The sequence below is a fragment of the Acartia tonsa genome, chromosome 3 (assembly GCF_053477335.1).
Source record: "Acartia tonsa isolate MP-2025a chromosome 3, ASM5347733v1, whole genome shotgun sequence".
NCBI lineage: Eukaryota > Metazoa > Arthropoda > Copepoda > Calanoida > Acartiidae > Acartia > Acartia tonsa.
This window is the reverse complement of record NC_137262.1, coordinates 9,537,631-9,552,606: the sequence shown is the minus strand read 5'-3', so window position 1 is coordinate 9,552,606 and position 14,976 is coordinate 9,537,631. Positions and strand designations below refer to the sequence as shown.

The following is a 14,976-nucleotide window of genomic DNA, read 5'->3' as shown; positions in this document are numbered from 1 at the left end:
ACTTAGAAACTTTACCTGCTATTTATACCACCTTCTTTTGAGCAATTTCTGTGTCTGTTCGGGTTTACCGAAGTTTCAGAATGATCTGAAGTAGACAAATGTCGCCTTCGTCTCCCCGCCTGAACTTTAGGGTAGGTGTTGCGCGAGTAGGTTGTCCGCTCCTCCAGCGAACATTCTGATATTTCTAGAGAGTAGTCAGGGGAGCATTGAGACCTGGCCCGCGGAAGTTTTCTGGCACGGCTTACTGTCCGCGAGGGGGTACTGTCTGTTGATCTAAATAAACAAAATTAAATTTCATATCTTTATAATAAAGTAAAAGGATCGCTGTGTGACTGTTTGTGTGTGTATTTCAACTTAAACATATAAGGCCAAAGATATGATGTCCAAAAAATCTTATGTCAAAGTCTACTCTACAAGTAGCGCCAGTCAGTTTTCTTAAAAAATCGCTGAAAATTGTGAAAAAAAGTCATCTCCAGCGCGGCGCTAGTCTCGGTTCAAAAATAACACAGTATACTTTTGACACAATATTCTTAATGGTATTTTCTAATTCTAAAAAAATATGCAGAAAACCTAAATTCGTCTCCAAGCCTTAGTCCTATGCATTTGATTTTTTTTTCTCAAGAAATAGCAGTTTTGAAATTCCGTAATCTTATGAAGAAATTTCGAATGCATACGAGAATGGCTCTGAGATGAAATTAGGTGTTCTGCACATTTCTTTAAACCGAGACTAGCGCTGGCGATGTAATTGTTTCACTATTTTTTAGATTTTTTTAGAAAACTGACCGGCGCTAGTCGTAGAGTAGACTTTGACAACAGATTTTTTGAATATCATATCTTTGGCCTGAAACGTTTAAGTTGAAAATTGGCAGAAGAACTAAAAACCTTCACATTGCTGAGAAATTGTTAAAACCTTCGTTCTATCGTTATCTGTTGATATTCAAGATAACTGTCTCATAGAAAACTCCACAAAAAATATTGTTTTATTTTTTTTCAATTTTCCAAAAAAAATCTAAAAGAGGTTGTTTACCTCACCCTACTTTATTACAATCGCACCTAGAGAAATGTAGCTTAGTCACAAGTTTTGAAAAGGAACTTATATTTACCCCTGTAGTATGACTATTCAAAATTTATTCCAATACCAACTATCAGACGTCTTTCCTGGGAAATTTTTCTAGTATTTATTTGAAATAAAATTGGTCAATTCAACTAGCAATTTCTTCTTAAATTTTGAACAAATTAAGTATTATAACATCTAAAAAGTGAAACATATACGGAGTACAAAAAATGGGAGTATAGATAGATATGTATTTCAACATAAGCATACAAAATAATAATAATAAAATTATTACACATATTCACATATTTTTATGCATAGTTTGGTACTTTCAAAACCTGGGTTGGCCGTTGCATAAGCTGAAAATACCAGTTCATGACAAACATATCCAAAAAGATTTTATAAGGTTTCTAGCTACATCGAATTTTAATAAGATAGTCATATTGGATATATACATATGACATATAAATAGGTTTAAACAGAACAAATAAATAAATAAATAGTATGGTATTAGCAATGGTATTTACACTATGATACAATGGGGTTAGAGAGTTGTTAAAATTTTTACAACAAATTTAGGCAGATTTTAATTATTTTTACAGACAAAACATTTTTGCTTATTACAGTTAAAACTCGTGTACTTATTTAATGATTTCTTTTTAATGAGATTTTTAGTGGAATTTTTAGTTTTAGCACACCTTATAGCAGTGTCTAGATTGTTCCATGTTTTAACAAAGCAGACATTGGGAAAAGTTTCTAAGGCTTTATGTTTAGGTAAAGGTACTTTTAATTTCATTACTCTGTTTGATAACATTGGTTCAAAAATATTATTGAATGAGTCTGGCATTTGTCCTGCAAGGAGACTTTTTACAAAGCTACCTATATTAACTATCTTAATATCTTCAAGTTTAAGTAACTCAAGCTTTTCAAGTAATGGATCTACATGAGCATTGTACTTTGCATTAGCGACATATCTCACAGCTTGCTTTTGTTTTAATAATAATCTATTCATTCCCTCACATTTAGCATTACCCCATGTTATAATAGAAAATTCCAAGTGCGATTTTACAAGGGAATTATATATAGATTTACGAATTTTAGTGGGTACAAACTTTTTCAATTGATTTAATACAAAATTAGCACTAGATACTTTGTTAATAACTGAGTTTATATAGTGTTCCCATGTTATAAACTCATCTAAATGAACACCTACAAATTTAAAAGATTTAATATTACAATCATTCCCGATTCTTTCAATTTTTTCACCACCAATTTTTATGTCTAATGAATCTTTAACACACTGCATTTGTTTGGTTCTAAAAACCATAAACTTAGTTTTGGCAACATTAAGTGAAAGTTTATTTGCTTGAAACCAAAGTTTAGCTTTTTCTAGTTCAATGTTTACCCTCTCCTCTAATCTTTTTAAATTGCTATCACTATGTGCAAAAATTGTGCAAAAAGTGAGGAAAATATATCAATTGCATTAGGCAAGTCATTTATATATAATAAAAACAGTATAGGACCAAGAACACTTTCCTGTGGGACTCCATGGGTAATGTTTTGAATAGATGATTTGATACCATTAATTTCTATACATTGAGAACGATTATTTAAATAAGAATGGAACCATTCATTTGATATACCTTTAAAACCATAATGATTTAATTTGTTTAAAAGGATTTGGACATTGCAAGTATCAAATGCCTTTTTTAAGTCAATGAAGCATCCCAGTGTGTATTCTGGTGTTTGAGAATCAAGACCTTGGTATATTTTATTCAATAGTTGAATTAGGGGCTGGGTTGTGTTGTGCTTGGGTCTAAATGCATACTGATGTTTATAAAGAATATTGAACTTATTTAAGTATTTAAACATTTGACAGGCAACTATTTTTTCCAGAAGCTTAGAAAAGGCATTTAATATACTAATAGGTCTATAGTTATCAAATGAATTATTCCTTCCTGATTTAAAGATTGACAAAATTTTAGCGTGTTTATAACTGTTTGGAACAAAGCCATGTTTAAAAGATAGATTAAATAGGTGTACAACAGGCTCTATAATACTTGGCATAATTTCTTTTAAAAGTTTAGTAGAAATATTGTCAGGCCCACAACTTAGTTTAGGTTTTAGCTTATTGAGAGTAGAAAAAATTATTTGAGGGGTGATTTTTTGAAACACAAAATTTTCATTGACTGGAACCCCAAGGTAGTCATTAAAATCATTTTCGCAAAATGGAATTTCATCCGCTAGTCTGGGGCCAACATTAATAAAAAAATTGTTAAAACCTTCACAAATATCTTGAAAGTTTTCATAAGATCTGTTATCATCAGTAAAAAAATTTGGGATAGAATGCGTTTTTTTATTCTTGTTAATGAGTTGATTAATTGTAGACCAAGTTTTTTTCATATTAGACGAAAATTCATTGAATTTAGAAAAATAGTACTCTTTTTTGGCTTTCCTAACTGCAGATTTATAAATATTATTTGCAGTGACAAATTTTCTATTGCTATCAACGGTTTTATCCTTAAATTTTTTTCTTAATAACATTTCCTTTTTCTTTCTTAGGTTTAGTAAATCTGGTGACATCCAGGGATTTTGGGGGATAACTCTTTTGTTGGGTTTTATAGTTTTAAAAGGGAAACATTTTTCAAAGTTTCCGTTGATAACAATAGAAAAGTTTTCAAAAGCACTCTCTGGACTAGAATCTGTAGTTATGTCAGACCAATCAAAAGAAGATAAGGATTGCTTAAATATTTCAGTATTTTCATTAGACATATTTATTTTTTGTAAAGAAGAATCTTTGTTTTGCTAAGGATTACTTACATTTAAGTAAAATATTGGGAGATGGTCAGATAGGCTTGAATAAATAAGTCCAGCATTGTAATTATCCATCCTTTTATTTGTGAAAATATTATCAATCAAAGTGGCACTTGTTGGTGTAATTCTGCTAGGTAATGTAATAACTGGTAAAAATGAATGAGAGATTAACATATTTAAAAAGTCGTTGGTTGGAGAATGTTCATTATATTTAAGCAGATTAATATTTAAGTCAGAGCAAAGAAATATTTCTTCTGCATTCATAATTTTAAGAGATGTTAGAGTTGTGTTAAGCCAATCAGAAAAAAAATTGTATATTGCTTTGGTATTCTATAAATATTTGCGATTATCTTAAACTTGTTTTTGAAATGTAAACTTTAATTATTAGAGATTCAAAATTGTCATTAAAGCACGAGAATTCTTTAATAGTTTCATAGTATAAATTGGGCAGCGAATGTCCAAACGTAGCAAACAGACAGACCAACGAGAATAATTTTTAGAGTATCTTTGCCTCTTAAAGAATTACATGTATTCAACGATTTTTGCCCCTATTTTTTAAATCACTTAAAATTGATATTTTATTCTAAAACTATTATCGTAAAACTGTGGTTAGACTTTTTAACAAAAACAATAATAGTAAAAGATGTAAACTTGACCTAAATACCATTTTATAGTAAGTTTTTTTTATTGGTATAGTATTTGTATTACTGTAATTTTCAGGGATAGAAGGAAAGGACAATTTCTATAAATTTCAATCTATTGTAAGGGACGGACTTTATTTTTAGCCTACTAGTGTTTTCACCTTAGCATCTAGGGGCACTGTATTCAAGATTAGCCGATAAGAAGGGTGTAGAAAAATAGCATAAATAGGCTTAAATCTAATAATGAAATAGCCTAAAACCATCTTCCAATTTATTTGAAGCCCCCCTTAAAAAGATAACTCAATCATTTAAGTAGTTATTGAAATCCTAAGCTTCAAACAAAAACAACCTTACTACTTTATACAATAGGATTGTCAAAGAATTCCCTATTTTTCAAAGAAGTTGTATCAACTTTTTTGCTTTTTATTTAAGATAGCTAGCCGGTCCTTTCAGTAAGTAGTAGATGTAAAATTTTTCATAGAATTCAGATATGCAATCGGTTTTTTTGTAGACCTCTTATTTTTTAAGTAATTTAAGTTTTTTAAAAAAATAATTAAGTCGGTTTTAAGGTACTAAAACGCAACAAAATAAAAGAAGAAAATGGCCAGTATGAACAAAAATAGTAAGATCTTTAATTTGACACCTTACTTTTAAAATTCTGTTGAGTAATTATTGAAAAAATCTATTTTTTTAACCTCGGTTTAATAAAAACTTTAGACCTAAATATTTTCTCAAACAGACATAAAAAACATGGGTTCATATATACCTTTAGAATCAGAAAAATATTACGAATCTATTCTAAGCAAAATTGAAAAAGTTTTATAAAACTATAATAAAAAAAATAAGTTTATTTTAAGAATCATAATTTTCGGCTTTAAAGGGTTAGCTTAAACCAAACCTGAAAAAAACCTAAACAAAAGACAATGCAATGTAGCAGATATTTTTTAAACACAAGAAACAATAATGTATTTTTAACTGCATTGTTTTGAAGTTTATAAACAGACTGATGCATATTTTTTCATAATTTTTCATTCTTTACATGTTCTTTAATATCACTATATTTATTGTAGTATCTATTGTATATATTGTATGAACGTTCTCCTTTTTTTCTGGCAATTCTATAGGTTAATTTTATAGATTAAGCTTCCCGATTCGTCAATTTTTGCGATTTGTGATTGGCTAGTTTAGTAGTTACAATTCTTAAAATAACTTTTTTATTTTTTCTATTTTTTATTACAATTTTTTTAAACTTTTTCAATTTTGCTTACAATGGATTCATATTATTTTTCTCATTCTAATGGTATATATGAACCCATATTTTTTATGTCTGCATGAGAACATATTTAGGTTTAATGTTTTGATTAAACCGAGGTTAAAAAAATAGATTTTTTCAACAATTACTCAACAGAATTTTAAAAGTAAGGTGTCAAATTAAAGATCTTACTATTTTTGTTTATACTGGCTATTTTCTTCTTTTATTTTGTTGCGTTTTAGTACCTTAAAACCGACTTAATTATTTTTAAAAAAACTTAAATTACTTAAAAAATAAGAGGTCTACAAAAAAAACCGATTGCATATCTGAATTCTATGAAAAATTTTACATCTACTACTTACTGAAAGGACCGGCTAGCTATCTTAAATAAAAAGCAAAAAAGTTGATACAACTTCTTTACCAAATAAATGAAATTTTCAGAATATATTATGGGTCCTACGACAAACGCAGGAGTCCCAAACGTCGGAGTGGACACTTAACCTAACCTAACCTATTTTAGACCATCTTATAGGTTTTTTAAATGCCTAACCCCTGCAGGGGGGCTTATTTATTCATTCATATCTTAACCTAACCTAATCTGTATAGAAATACTTAATAATATTAATATTTTAACACTACTGCGTTTGTCCACTCCGACGTTTGGGACTCCTGCGTTTGTCCTGGAACCATATGAGGGACAATTTGGCAAGAAGTGAATCTATTTTCAATTGTCCTGTCCTTTACATCCCTGATGATATGAAACTCCGCAGTCAACTTACGATCAAGGGGGAATTAACAAGAAGAAAGGAAAAGTGTAATGATAAAATAATATCAGAAAAACAAGTTTTTGTCGCTCAAGTTTATTCTTTAGGGGTTTATAATAATCATAGTACTATATATAGACAACTTTCCGCGGGTATTAAAATGAACAATTATAAGATTTTCGCTACTCAATATAAGAAAATATGCAATCTTAAACAATATGAAAACATCAGCATGCCATTCCTAAATTCCTGTGCAAATAAAATGATTGTAATGTCAACTTCAAAAGGTACAAAAATTGCGAATATCAAAGCCATGCAAATTAATTTTACCTTTGATTGTTGACGTTGGATACCGGCACATGAAACTGATACAGCTTCGCTGAAATTATAAAAAAAAAATTGAATTATGGCTTCAGAATATATTTATTTGTTTCAGTTTCTGGCATTTCAACTTAATTTTTCTACATAGTATCAAAATACTATTGAATATATCTTGAATATTAATATTAACCTGAATTCTACACTTGCTAGACTTACAAGCAAAAAGTTCTAAAAATATCCACATTTGATATATTTTGAATAGGGTTGGGCCAAATATCCGGCCATTTTCAATATCCAGTTGATTTCTAATGCCGGATATCCGGTTATCCGACCAGATAACCGGTAATTTACCGGTTATCAGATATCCGGAATTAGAAATCAGCCAGATATACGGAATCCGGCCAAAAAAGTATTCGGCCCAACCCTAATTTTGACCAAAGCGATTGGCACCCCTACAAAAGAATCTAAATGTCATTTGAAGAATAAAAGATTGTGAAATATCCCTGATGATATTCTTCCTGTAAGAAATTAAACTTTTTTCAGTAAATAAAACTTTTTATTTGAATAATTTAATAAAAATCAAATTTAGATTTGTTAATATAACTTTTTTCCTTAAAAGTAAAGTAGGACTAACTTAAGAATCATATTAATTGCATGGAACTGCTTTTTAAAAGTAGATTAGTCACTAGCATTAAGAAATATAAGCCTAGTCCCCGCAAGACATTGAATATTCCTTTAAAAAAATATATTTTCCTATATCTTTTATATATCAATGCCAATTGCACTAAATTATACACCTTCTAACTAGACAAGGAAATCTATAAACAGTATGGCTTCGAAACCGATTAATATCCGCTGGATTAGAAACGGTTCTTAGCCCTACTGAAAAATCATGTTTAGCATCCTATTACAGACAATTGATTTCTATGAATATTAAAACCATATATTTTTCATTTTAACATCTGCGGAAATCTGTCTAAAATACGATGCGATAGATAACTATTCTCTATTTTTAAATAAACTTTATTCTAACTATGAAAACAAATGTCCTAGGTTGTTCTAAGAATTACTATGCCAAGTTTAAAAGTAGGAAAATTATTGTAACCTTACACCAGATTATTATAACCTTACACCAGATTTCTGGAAACAAAATAATTTTTCAGTCTAAGGTGAATAAATAATTGATTATGAAAAACATTGTAATTACTTTAAGGCAAGTTAAAGCAAGCTTCATAGATAATTTATATCATAGATTGAAAAAAAACAGCGGTTTTGGCTTATTAATAACTAAGAACAGGCTTAATTGCAAAGGATCTATTTTACTGTTTTTACATCTCCAATGATGGTACACAAAATTATGGAGATTACAATTAGTGATTGAAACATTAATTCACTCAAATTGATGAACTAACCAATTAAAATTCAATTAAAGTCCCTAAAGTTGTTAAACTACGAATAAGAAAACGTTATTTTAAACATTTGGGGACTATTATAATAAACAGCAGAATGTCCCCTGCCTGCTTAATTACAATGCATCAATAATAAGAGAATGGGGAATGCCTTGTGATAAACAGGGCAACTCAATAACATTTAGACCAGATAGGAAAATTTGAGATAAAAATGGTACATCCAGGGAAAAATAAATGTGATTCTGACAAACAATTCTAAAGAAAAATTTCCCAACAACCCCCTGTTTTTTTTCTCCCCTTCCCACCCACTCCCCCTCAGTTACATCCAAAATAAGTTTTACTACAACCTTACTCCAACAAAATAATAAATTTTGTGGCATTTTCAATTCGAATTAATTGGCTGAATAGCAGCCCCTGGGTTGGTTTTCTAGTAGGAGTTGTCTTTTTATTAAAATACTTTTTTGGCTATAGGGCCTGATTTTGCAGTGCCATAGACAGCTTCAATGTTCTGATTAGTATTGGTTTATTTACTTTACTTTCTTAGATAATATTTGTAATATACACTTTCTTATATTCATTCTTAATGTGTAGAGAAACTTGGGGTCTTTATTTTGGATATGGAAGGGCAGGAAAGCATAAAAATAAATAGCCTAAAACCATCCTGAAACCTATGTAAAGCTTTCTTGAAATGGATAGCTCAATCAGTTCTGTAGTTATTGTAATCTTAAGCTGCAGACAAAATAACCTTACTATTTTTTATAAATATAAATAAATATAATATAACTGTCTACCATAAAAAGAAGTGTAAAACTAAAAGTTATTCTGTACATTTGTAAAGATCACACATACATATTTAATGATTCCTAAATGTTATTGATTGATATAAAACTGTATAACAGATTAAATATCAATTTAAGTTAATATTAATTTTTTAAAAATATGAATAAAGACCAAGGTGTTGAATAGGTGCTGGGAGTGATACATACACCTTTCCATATTTTACCCCTCCATTCTTTAAATTATCAACTCCCTTTCTAAATCATACCTAACTACTCAAGGAATGATCATGCAAAGTTTGAAATCAATATGTCAATTCTAACATGCCTAAATTAAAGAAAAAAGCTCACCCCAACGGACTGATGGACGGACCGACCCTAATTACAGAAAAGCTTCGCTTTTAAAAATATGAATTACTTCCTTGACATCTCCTTCCAAGAAAGGTGCTAACGTCTTTATTAGCGAGTGGCCAGATTGTAATTTTCATTGTTCTTTAAAGCTTTGTATCTCAAAGTGTAAATGTTTCCAAACTAAACTATTTTTCGTCTATGAAACCAAGTGTTAAAAAGCTCCTGGCTTAGTAACAGTAAAGCTTTTGCTTACCAAAGTTAAACAAGGGTATAGACAGCCGCAAAGCAAGTAGCAGAGTGTTCTGTATACTTAATAGGTAAGTCTGATTTTATCAATAAAACAAAAAAGCAAACAACACATTATAGTGTAATACACTCAGAAACTTAATTTTTTAACCGTTTTGTCTCACACAAGCTGCTTCGCCCCTAGCATTTAGGGTAGAGAAAGGATTGTTGGGACAACAAATAGTCTAACTTACTATTTCCGAGATCTTCACACACAAAAGAAATTACTACTTTATTATATTGGATAGCTTCTGGAACGGTTGAGTTTACACTGAAGATTGCAAGACAGTCATACATTGAAAGTTAAGGAGCAGCTTTGCAATAAAAACACTATTGTACCAATAAAAAATAGGCTATAAATGTAATTTTCTCGATAAATTAAAATCGGAGGTAATCGCTGAACCGAGTTGGTTCTCCTTGCAGTTGAAGATCCTTGCCAGAAAGTCCTCTCGGCAATAATTTCATTCTAATTTGAGGTGCACAACAAACTTGGACAAAAACTGACACTAAAAACTTAATATTTTTTCCCGGCTAATTTTTATCTTTTTTTATGCTTGCGAAAGTACTGAAATAGAACTTAGTAGTTCAATGTTTATAATGAAGCCTAAAAATTCGTATGTATGTCCATAATTTTTTTTTTTATTATTAAAGTTTATTAATTTTTTTAATTTAAGCTACAAAATTTAAGATTTGGCAGTTTTTTTTCTTCTACTTATTATTTGTTTTACAATTAATAGTTTTGCAAATTTTGCTGTTAATCTACTATGATTTAGCACGTTTTTTTTATATTTTATGGTACTACATTTTTTGTAGTATTAAATTGGTTTCTATGTAAAAATAAATTATGCACTATTAGATTTATAATTTCAAAATTAAAATTATAAATATTTAATAGGTTTTAAAACATTGGCGCTACTTACCAATTTACTAGGGAGGCATAAAACCATTAGGGGGTGAAAAAAGGGGAAGATGGGTCTATCCAATATTAATTTTTAGGGGGGAGTTGACACCCCTATACACCCTTCTGGCCGCAAGCACTGTTTTAGAATATTGACTTAAACATGGCATTTGATAACTTTAGATAACGTTAAATTTCTCTTTAGTCTATGTAAGGAAAATTAAGATTTCTACTTTGTTGCTTGGCGTTATAGGTTTAAAATATGCATGATTTGCCAAAATTATGGCTGTCTTGTCATATAGTAACTTATCTTTTTCTATAATTAAGGTCTGTCCGTTTGTAACGGTTAGCTCTTTTAATGAATTTAAGCATGTTAAAATTGTTCTATCGACTTAACAGTCAGGTAAGATTTAAAAAGCGTAGAAACCCTATGATCGCGACCAAAAATTCCGTACACTCTTTTAAAACATAATTATATTTTGACAACATTTTTTTTGTGCTATTATTATCCTATTCATTTGATTTTTGGAATATTGATTCCTTGTTGACATCCTTGTTTAAAACATATTGTATGGTAAGGAAGCATGCAAAGTGGGTTGACAATCATATTTTGTCAATATATCAGTAAAAATAAAGAAAGAGAAAGGGAGAGAGGGAGGGTTTTAAATATTGTATCTAGAATATATTGGTTTTTAAAAGCAACTATTTTCTTTAATTTTCGTTTCGTCCGTATGTCCGTAACAGTTAGGTGACGCTTAGATCTTTTGGATATAGTCCCTTTCGTGACATCGCTTCTTAAGATGTAAAAATACGACGAAACGCCCCTTAAGAGACGAAGTCACAAAATAAACTATACCCGATCTTTTTTTTATTTAGACATGTTAGAATTATCCTATTGATTTTAAACTTAGCATGATGATTCCTATAATCGTTACAAGAATGTCCAATTCTGACACTCTACAAAAGTTTGTGTTCATATATCCTACCGTTTTAGAGCTTCGCTTTTATGTATGTTGTCATTCTTGTTATTCTAATATTATTGCCTTGCCCTATATTTTCTTTTCTTGATAGTGAAAAAATGAATTCAAATTAGTTAAATTTCAATAGAAAACAAGAACAGCTAGTTTATTATTCACTAGCGTATACGCCCCTAGAGGCCACTAGGGGAACTTGAGAAGAAGGAAGTTGAATTCCAACGGCCAATTTTATAAGAAAAAGTTTTTTTTTAAATGTGCTATTTCTATGTTGCGTACAAGTCTCTACGAATATTTTTTTTAAATTTGATTTTTTTGTTATTTCTCTTGGACGGGTGGCGGTAATCTCCCCCCAAAAAAGTAATAAACCTTTCTGGGACCTATGAGAAGCTACCCTGTCAAGGAGAACAAGATCGATTCAGCGGTTAGCAAGATCCTTCGGTACATACATACAAACACACAGACAATTTGACATCTTGTTACTTTATTATAAGGATTACTAACAAATTGAAATATATTTGAATGAAAATACATCGTTCGACTTGGGGAAGTATAATTGTACAAATGTAAACTTAAATGAATCAATATACTACTAAGAAATTGAAGCTGGAAACTTTAGTATTTTTAAAAGCGAAGCTTTTCTATAATTAGGGTCGGTCCGTATGTCCATACGTAACGGATAGCTATTTTTAATTTTCCTATCGATTTCAAACTTTGCATGATGATTCCTATAGGAGTTATACGAGTTAGAAAGCGAAGCAACTCTATAATCGTTACTAGAAAGTCCGTACTTTTTAGTGTTTTTTAACTTTTTTAACATCAAATTTTATGTGATAAAATTATCCGATTGATTCATAGGACTTTGTTGTTACATTGTTATTAGCGAAGAATCTCTATAATCAAGTCCTAAAAATGTAAGTATGGCCTTAAACAATATCCTGTATCCTGCAGTTTTTCAACAGATCTACTTACAATTTTGTTTCGTACGAATTTTATACATTTATATTTTGATTATTCAGTTCTGACACTATACAAGTGTTAATGTTCGTTTGTCCTACCGTTTCAGAGCTTCGTTTTGATGGATGTTGTCATCCTTGTTTTGTAAAATCAAACGACGAGAGGTCACCCAAACACTCACTATACCACCTTCCCCTTTAACAAGGGAGGGAGGGGGCATTATACTGGTACTCAAAGGTTTATAACCACGTTTTCTTATTCTTTGACTTAAAAATTGTGAGTACTTAGATTGAATTTTGATTGGTTGGTTCCAGACTTGAAGTGTCCAAACTTTACAAGCAATAATTTTGATCTACATTAGTGGTGATTAATATCATCATCATTTGATATGTACTTAATTTATCATCCATTGTATTATCCGTAACTATTGGCTACTCCACCTGAGGCCTCTAGTGGCACTTTAAATGTTTTTTTAAAATTTTTTAATATCTATGTCTAATTCATGTTGAAGTCGCTACGTAAAAGCAAGAATTTTTTTTAATTTCCTATGAGAAGCTACCCTGTTAAGAAGAACTCTATCGGTTCAGCGGTTGGCGAGATCCTTCTGTACAGACAAACTTTACTATAAGTATATCCCTGCCTCGTACCCTGCGAAGGCCTTCCTCTCATCAACTTAACCTAACATAACGAAGGAACATATGATATGTTTTTGTATATAATTCCTATTCAGCAAAGCTATTATAAAACTATCATTTGTTTGTTGTTAATTACCTATTTATTTGATGTTTTTCTAAAATGTTTTTGTAGCGTTATTCAGGGAATGAGGGGACATTGAGCTGTTTGTTATACTAGTCCCCAAAGTTTTATAATTCGTTGACTTAACAACTTTGGGGACTTTTAATGAATTTAAATTGGTTCGCTAATTAAGTTGCTGTTCAACCAATAATTGTAATTTATATAAGTGATAATTTTATGGATGTAAATCATTTTATCGGCCATTGTCATATCCCTAAGATACCTGATCTTTATACCTGGTAAGCTCTGATTATAACGTTTGGAGTTGCTATATTGTCTCCGTCTTGACGCCATTTCTTTACACAAATAGACACCACATTATAATAATCCTATGTCACAAACATTTTTATTTGTAAAGATCTAAAATTATTTTATTTAACGTTTTCCAGACAAATATGAATACTAAAATGATAGGTAGACAATTAACCAAACAGTAATTTTCATTGGTAAATTGTCTATCTATTGGTTTATTAACCTTAAAGAATCTTTTAGTAATAGAATATTATATCAACCCCCCCCCCCCTCCCCTCTCCAAAGTACCTGTGCACATTTCTGTAGTCTTTCTGATATATTCTTTATTTTGTATGTCGTTTTAAAGTAATTTACAAATGAAAGAAAGTATTTGGGGATGTTTTGAACTAATAACTTTTGTTCGATTTATTATCAATATAAAAAACAAGGATGACAACATCCATAAGTAGCGAAGCACAAAAAATCGTCGATGGGAATACGTTTAGGTAGATTTAAAAGGTTTTTACTAAAATCAAGAATAGATTTATTGGATAAAATAAACATGAAACCTTGTTTTATTTTGCATGATGACGATGGTCAAAGTAAATTATATTTAAGATGCTCATAACAATGGGAAAAATTATTTTGATACTGATATCCCATAAAAGTTTGAAAATTTCATCAAAATAAACAAAGATATGGGGAAATATGTAAAACATATAAAAATAGCCAAAAACCTGATAAAAGGCAGTCTGGCCGCCATGGTTGTTTTCTTAAAACGACAAAAAATTTAATTTTTAAACCTTTAAAAACTTTAAAAATTTGAAAAATCGGACCATATACACTGAAGATATGGAAAAAAGTGTTAAATATATTTATAAATAGCCTAAAACCTGCCAAAAAGGCAGTCTGGCCGTCATAGTTATTTCCTTTAAAGACGGGAAATTTAATTTTGATATCTACAACTGAAAAAATTTTGAAAATCGGACTATAAACACTGAAGATATGGAGAAAAATGTTAAAGATATAAAAAAAAACAGCATAAAACATGCTGAAAAGGCAGTCTGGCCGTCATGGTTGTCTTCTTTAAAAGACGGGAAATTTAATTTTGATATCTATAACTGAAAAAATTTTGAAAATCGGACCATACACTGAAGATATGGAAAAAAATGTGAAAAATATAAAAATAGCCTAAAACCTGCTAAAAAGGCAGTCTGGCCTTCATGATTGTTTCTTTAAACGACAGGAAATTTAATTTTGATATCTGTAACTGAAAAAATTTTGAAAATCGGACCATAAACACTGAAGATATGGAGAAAACTTTGAAAAATATAAAAATAGCCTAAAACCTGCTAAAAATCGGTCCGACCGCAAATGATGTTTTTTAGTCAATTGTGCTCCTTAATAATGGGAATGTTGTCAAAAAATTTTAGCATTCTATCTTTTATAGGAGC

At 30.1% G+C, this 14,976-nt stretch overlaps 1 protein-coding gene across 1 annotated transcript in view; it reads right to left on the bottom strand.

Annotated features, from left to right (window-relative positions):
- LOC145313737 (uncharacterized) overlaps positions 1 to 13,653 on the bottom strand; it is a 29,068-nt gene extending 15,415 nt beyond the window's left edge. Inside the window, exons 1-3 of the mRNA XM_080153302.1 lie at positions 13,528 to 13,653; positions 6,856 to 6,904; positions 16 to 273 (exon numbers count right to left, since the gene is read on the bottom strand). Coding sequence (XP_080009428.1) covers positions 16 to 273; positions 6,856 to 6,904; positions 13,528 to 13,585 — 365 coding nt within the window. The 5' untranslated portion in view covers positions 13,586 to 13,653. The remainder of the gene's footprint in view (positions 1 to 15; positions 274 to 6,855; positions 6,905 to 13,527) is intronic.
- Between the last annotated feature and the right edge of the window lie 1,323 nt (positions 13,654 to 14,976).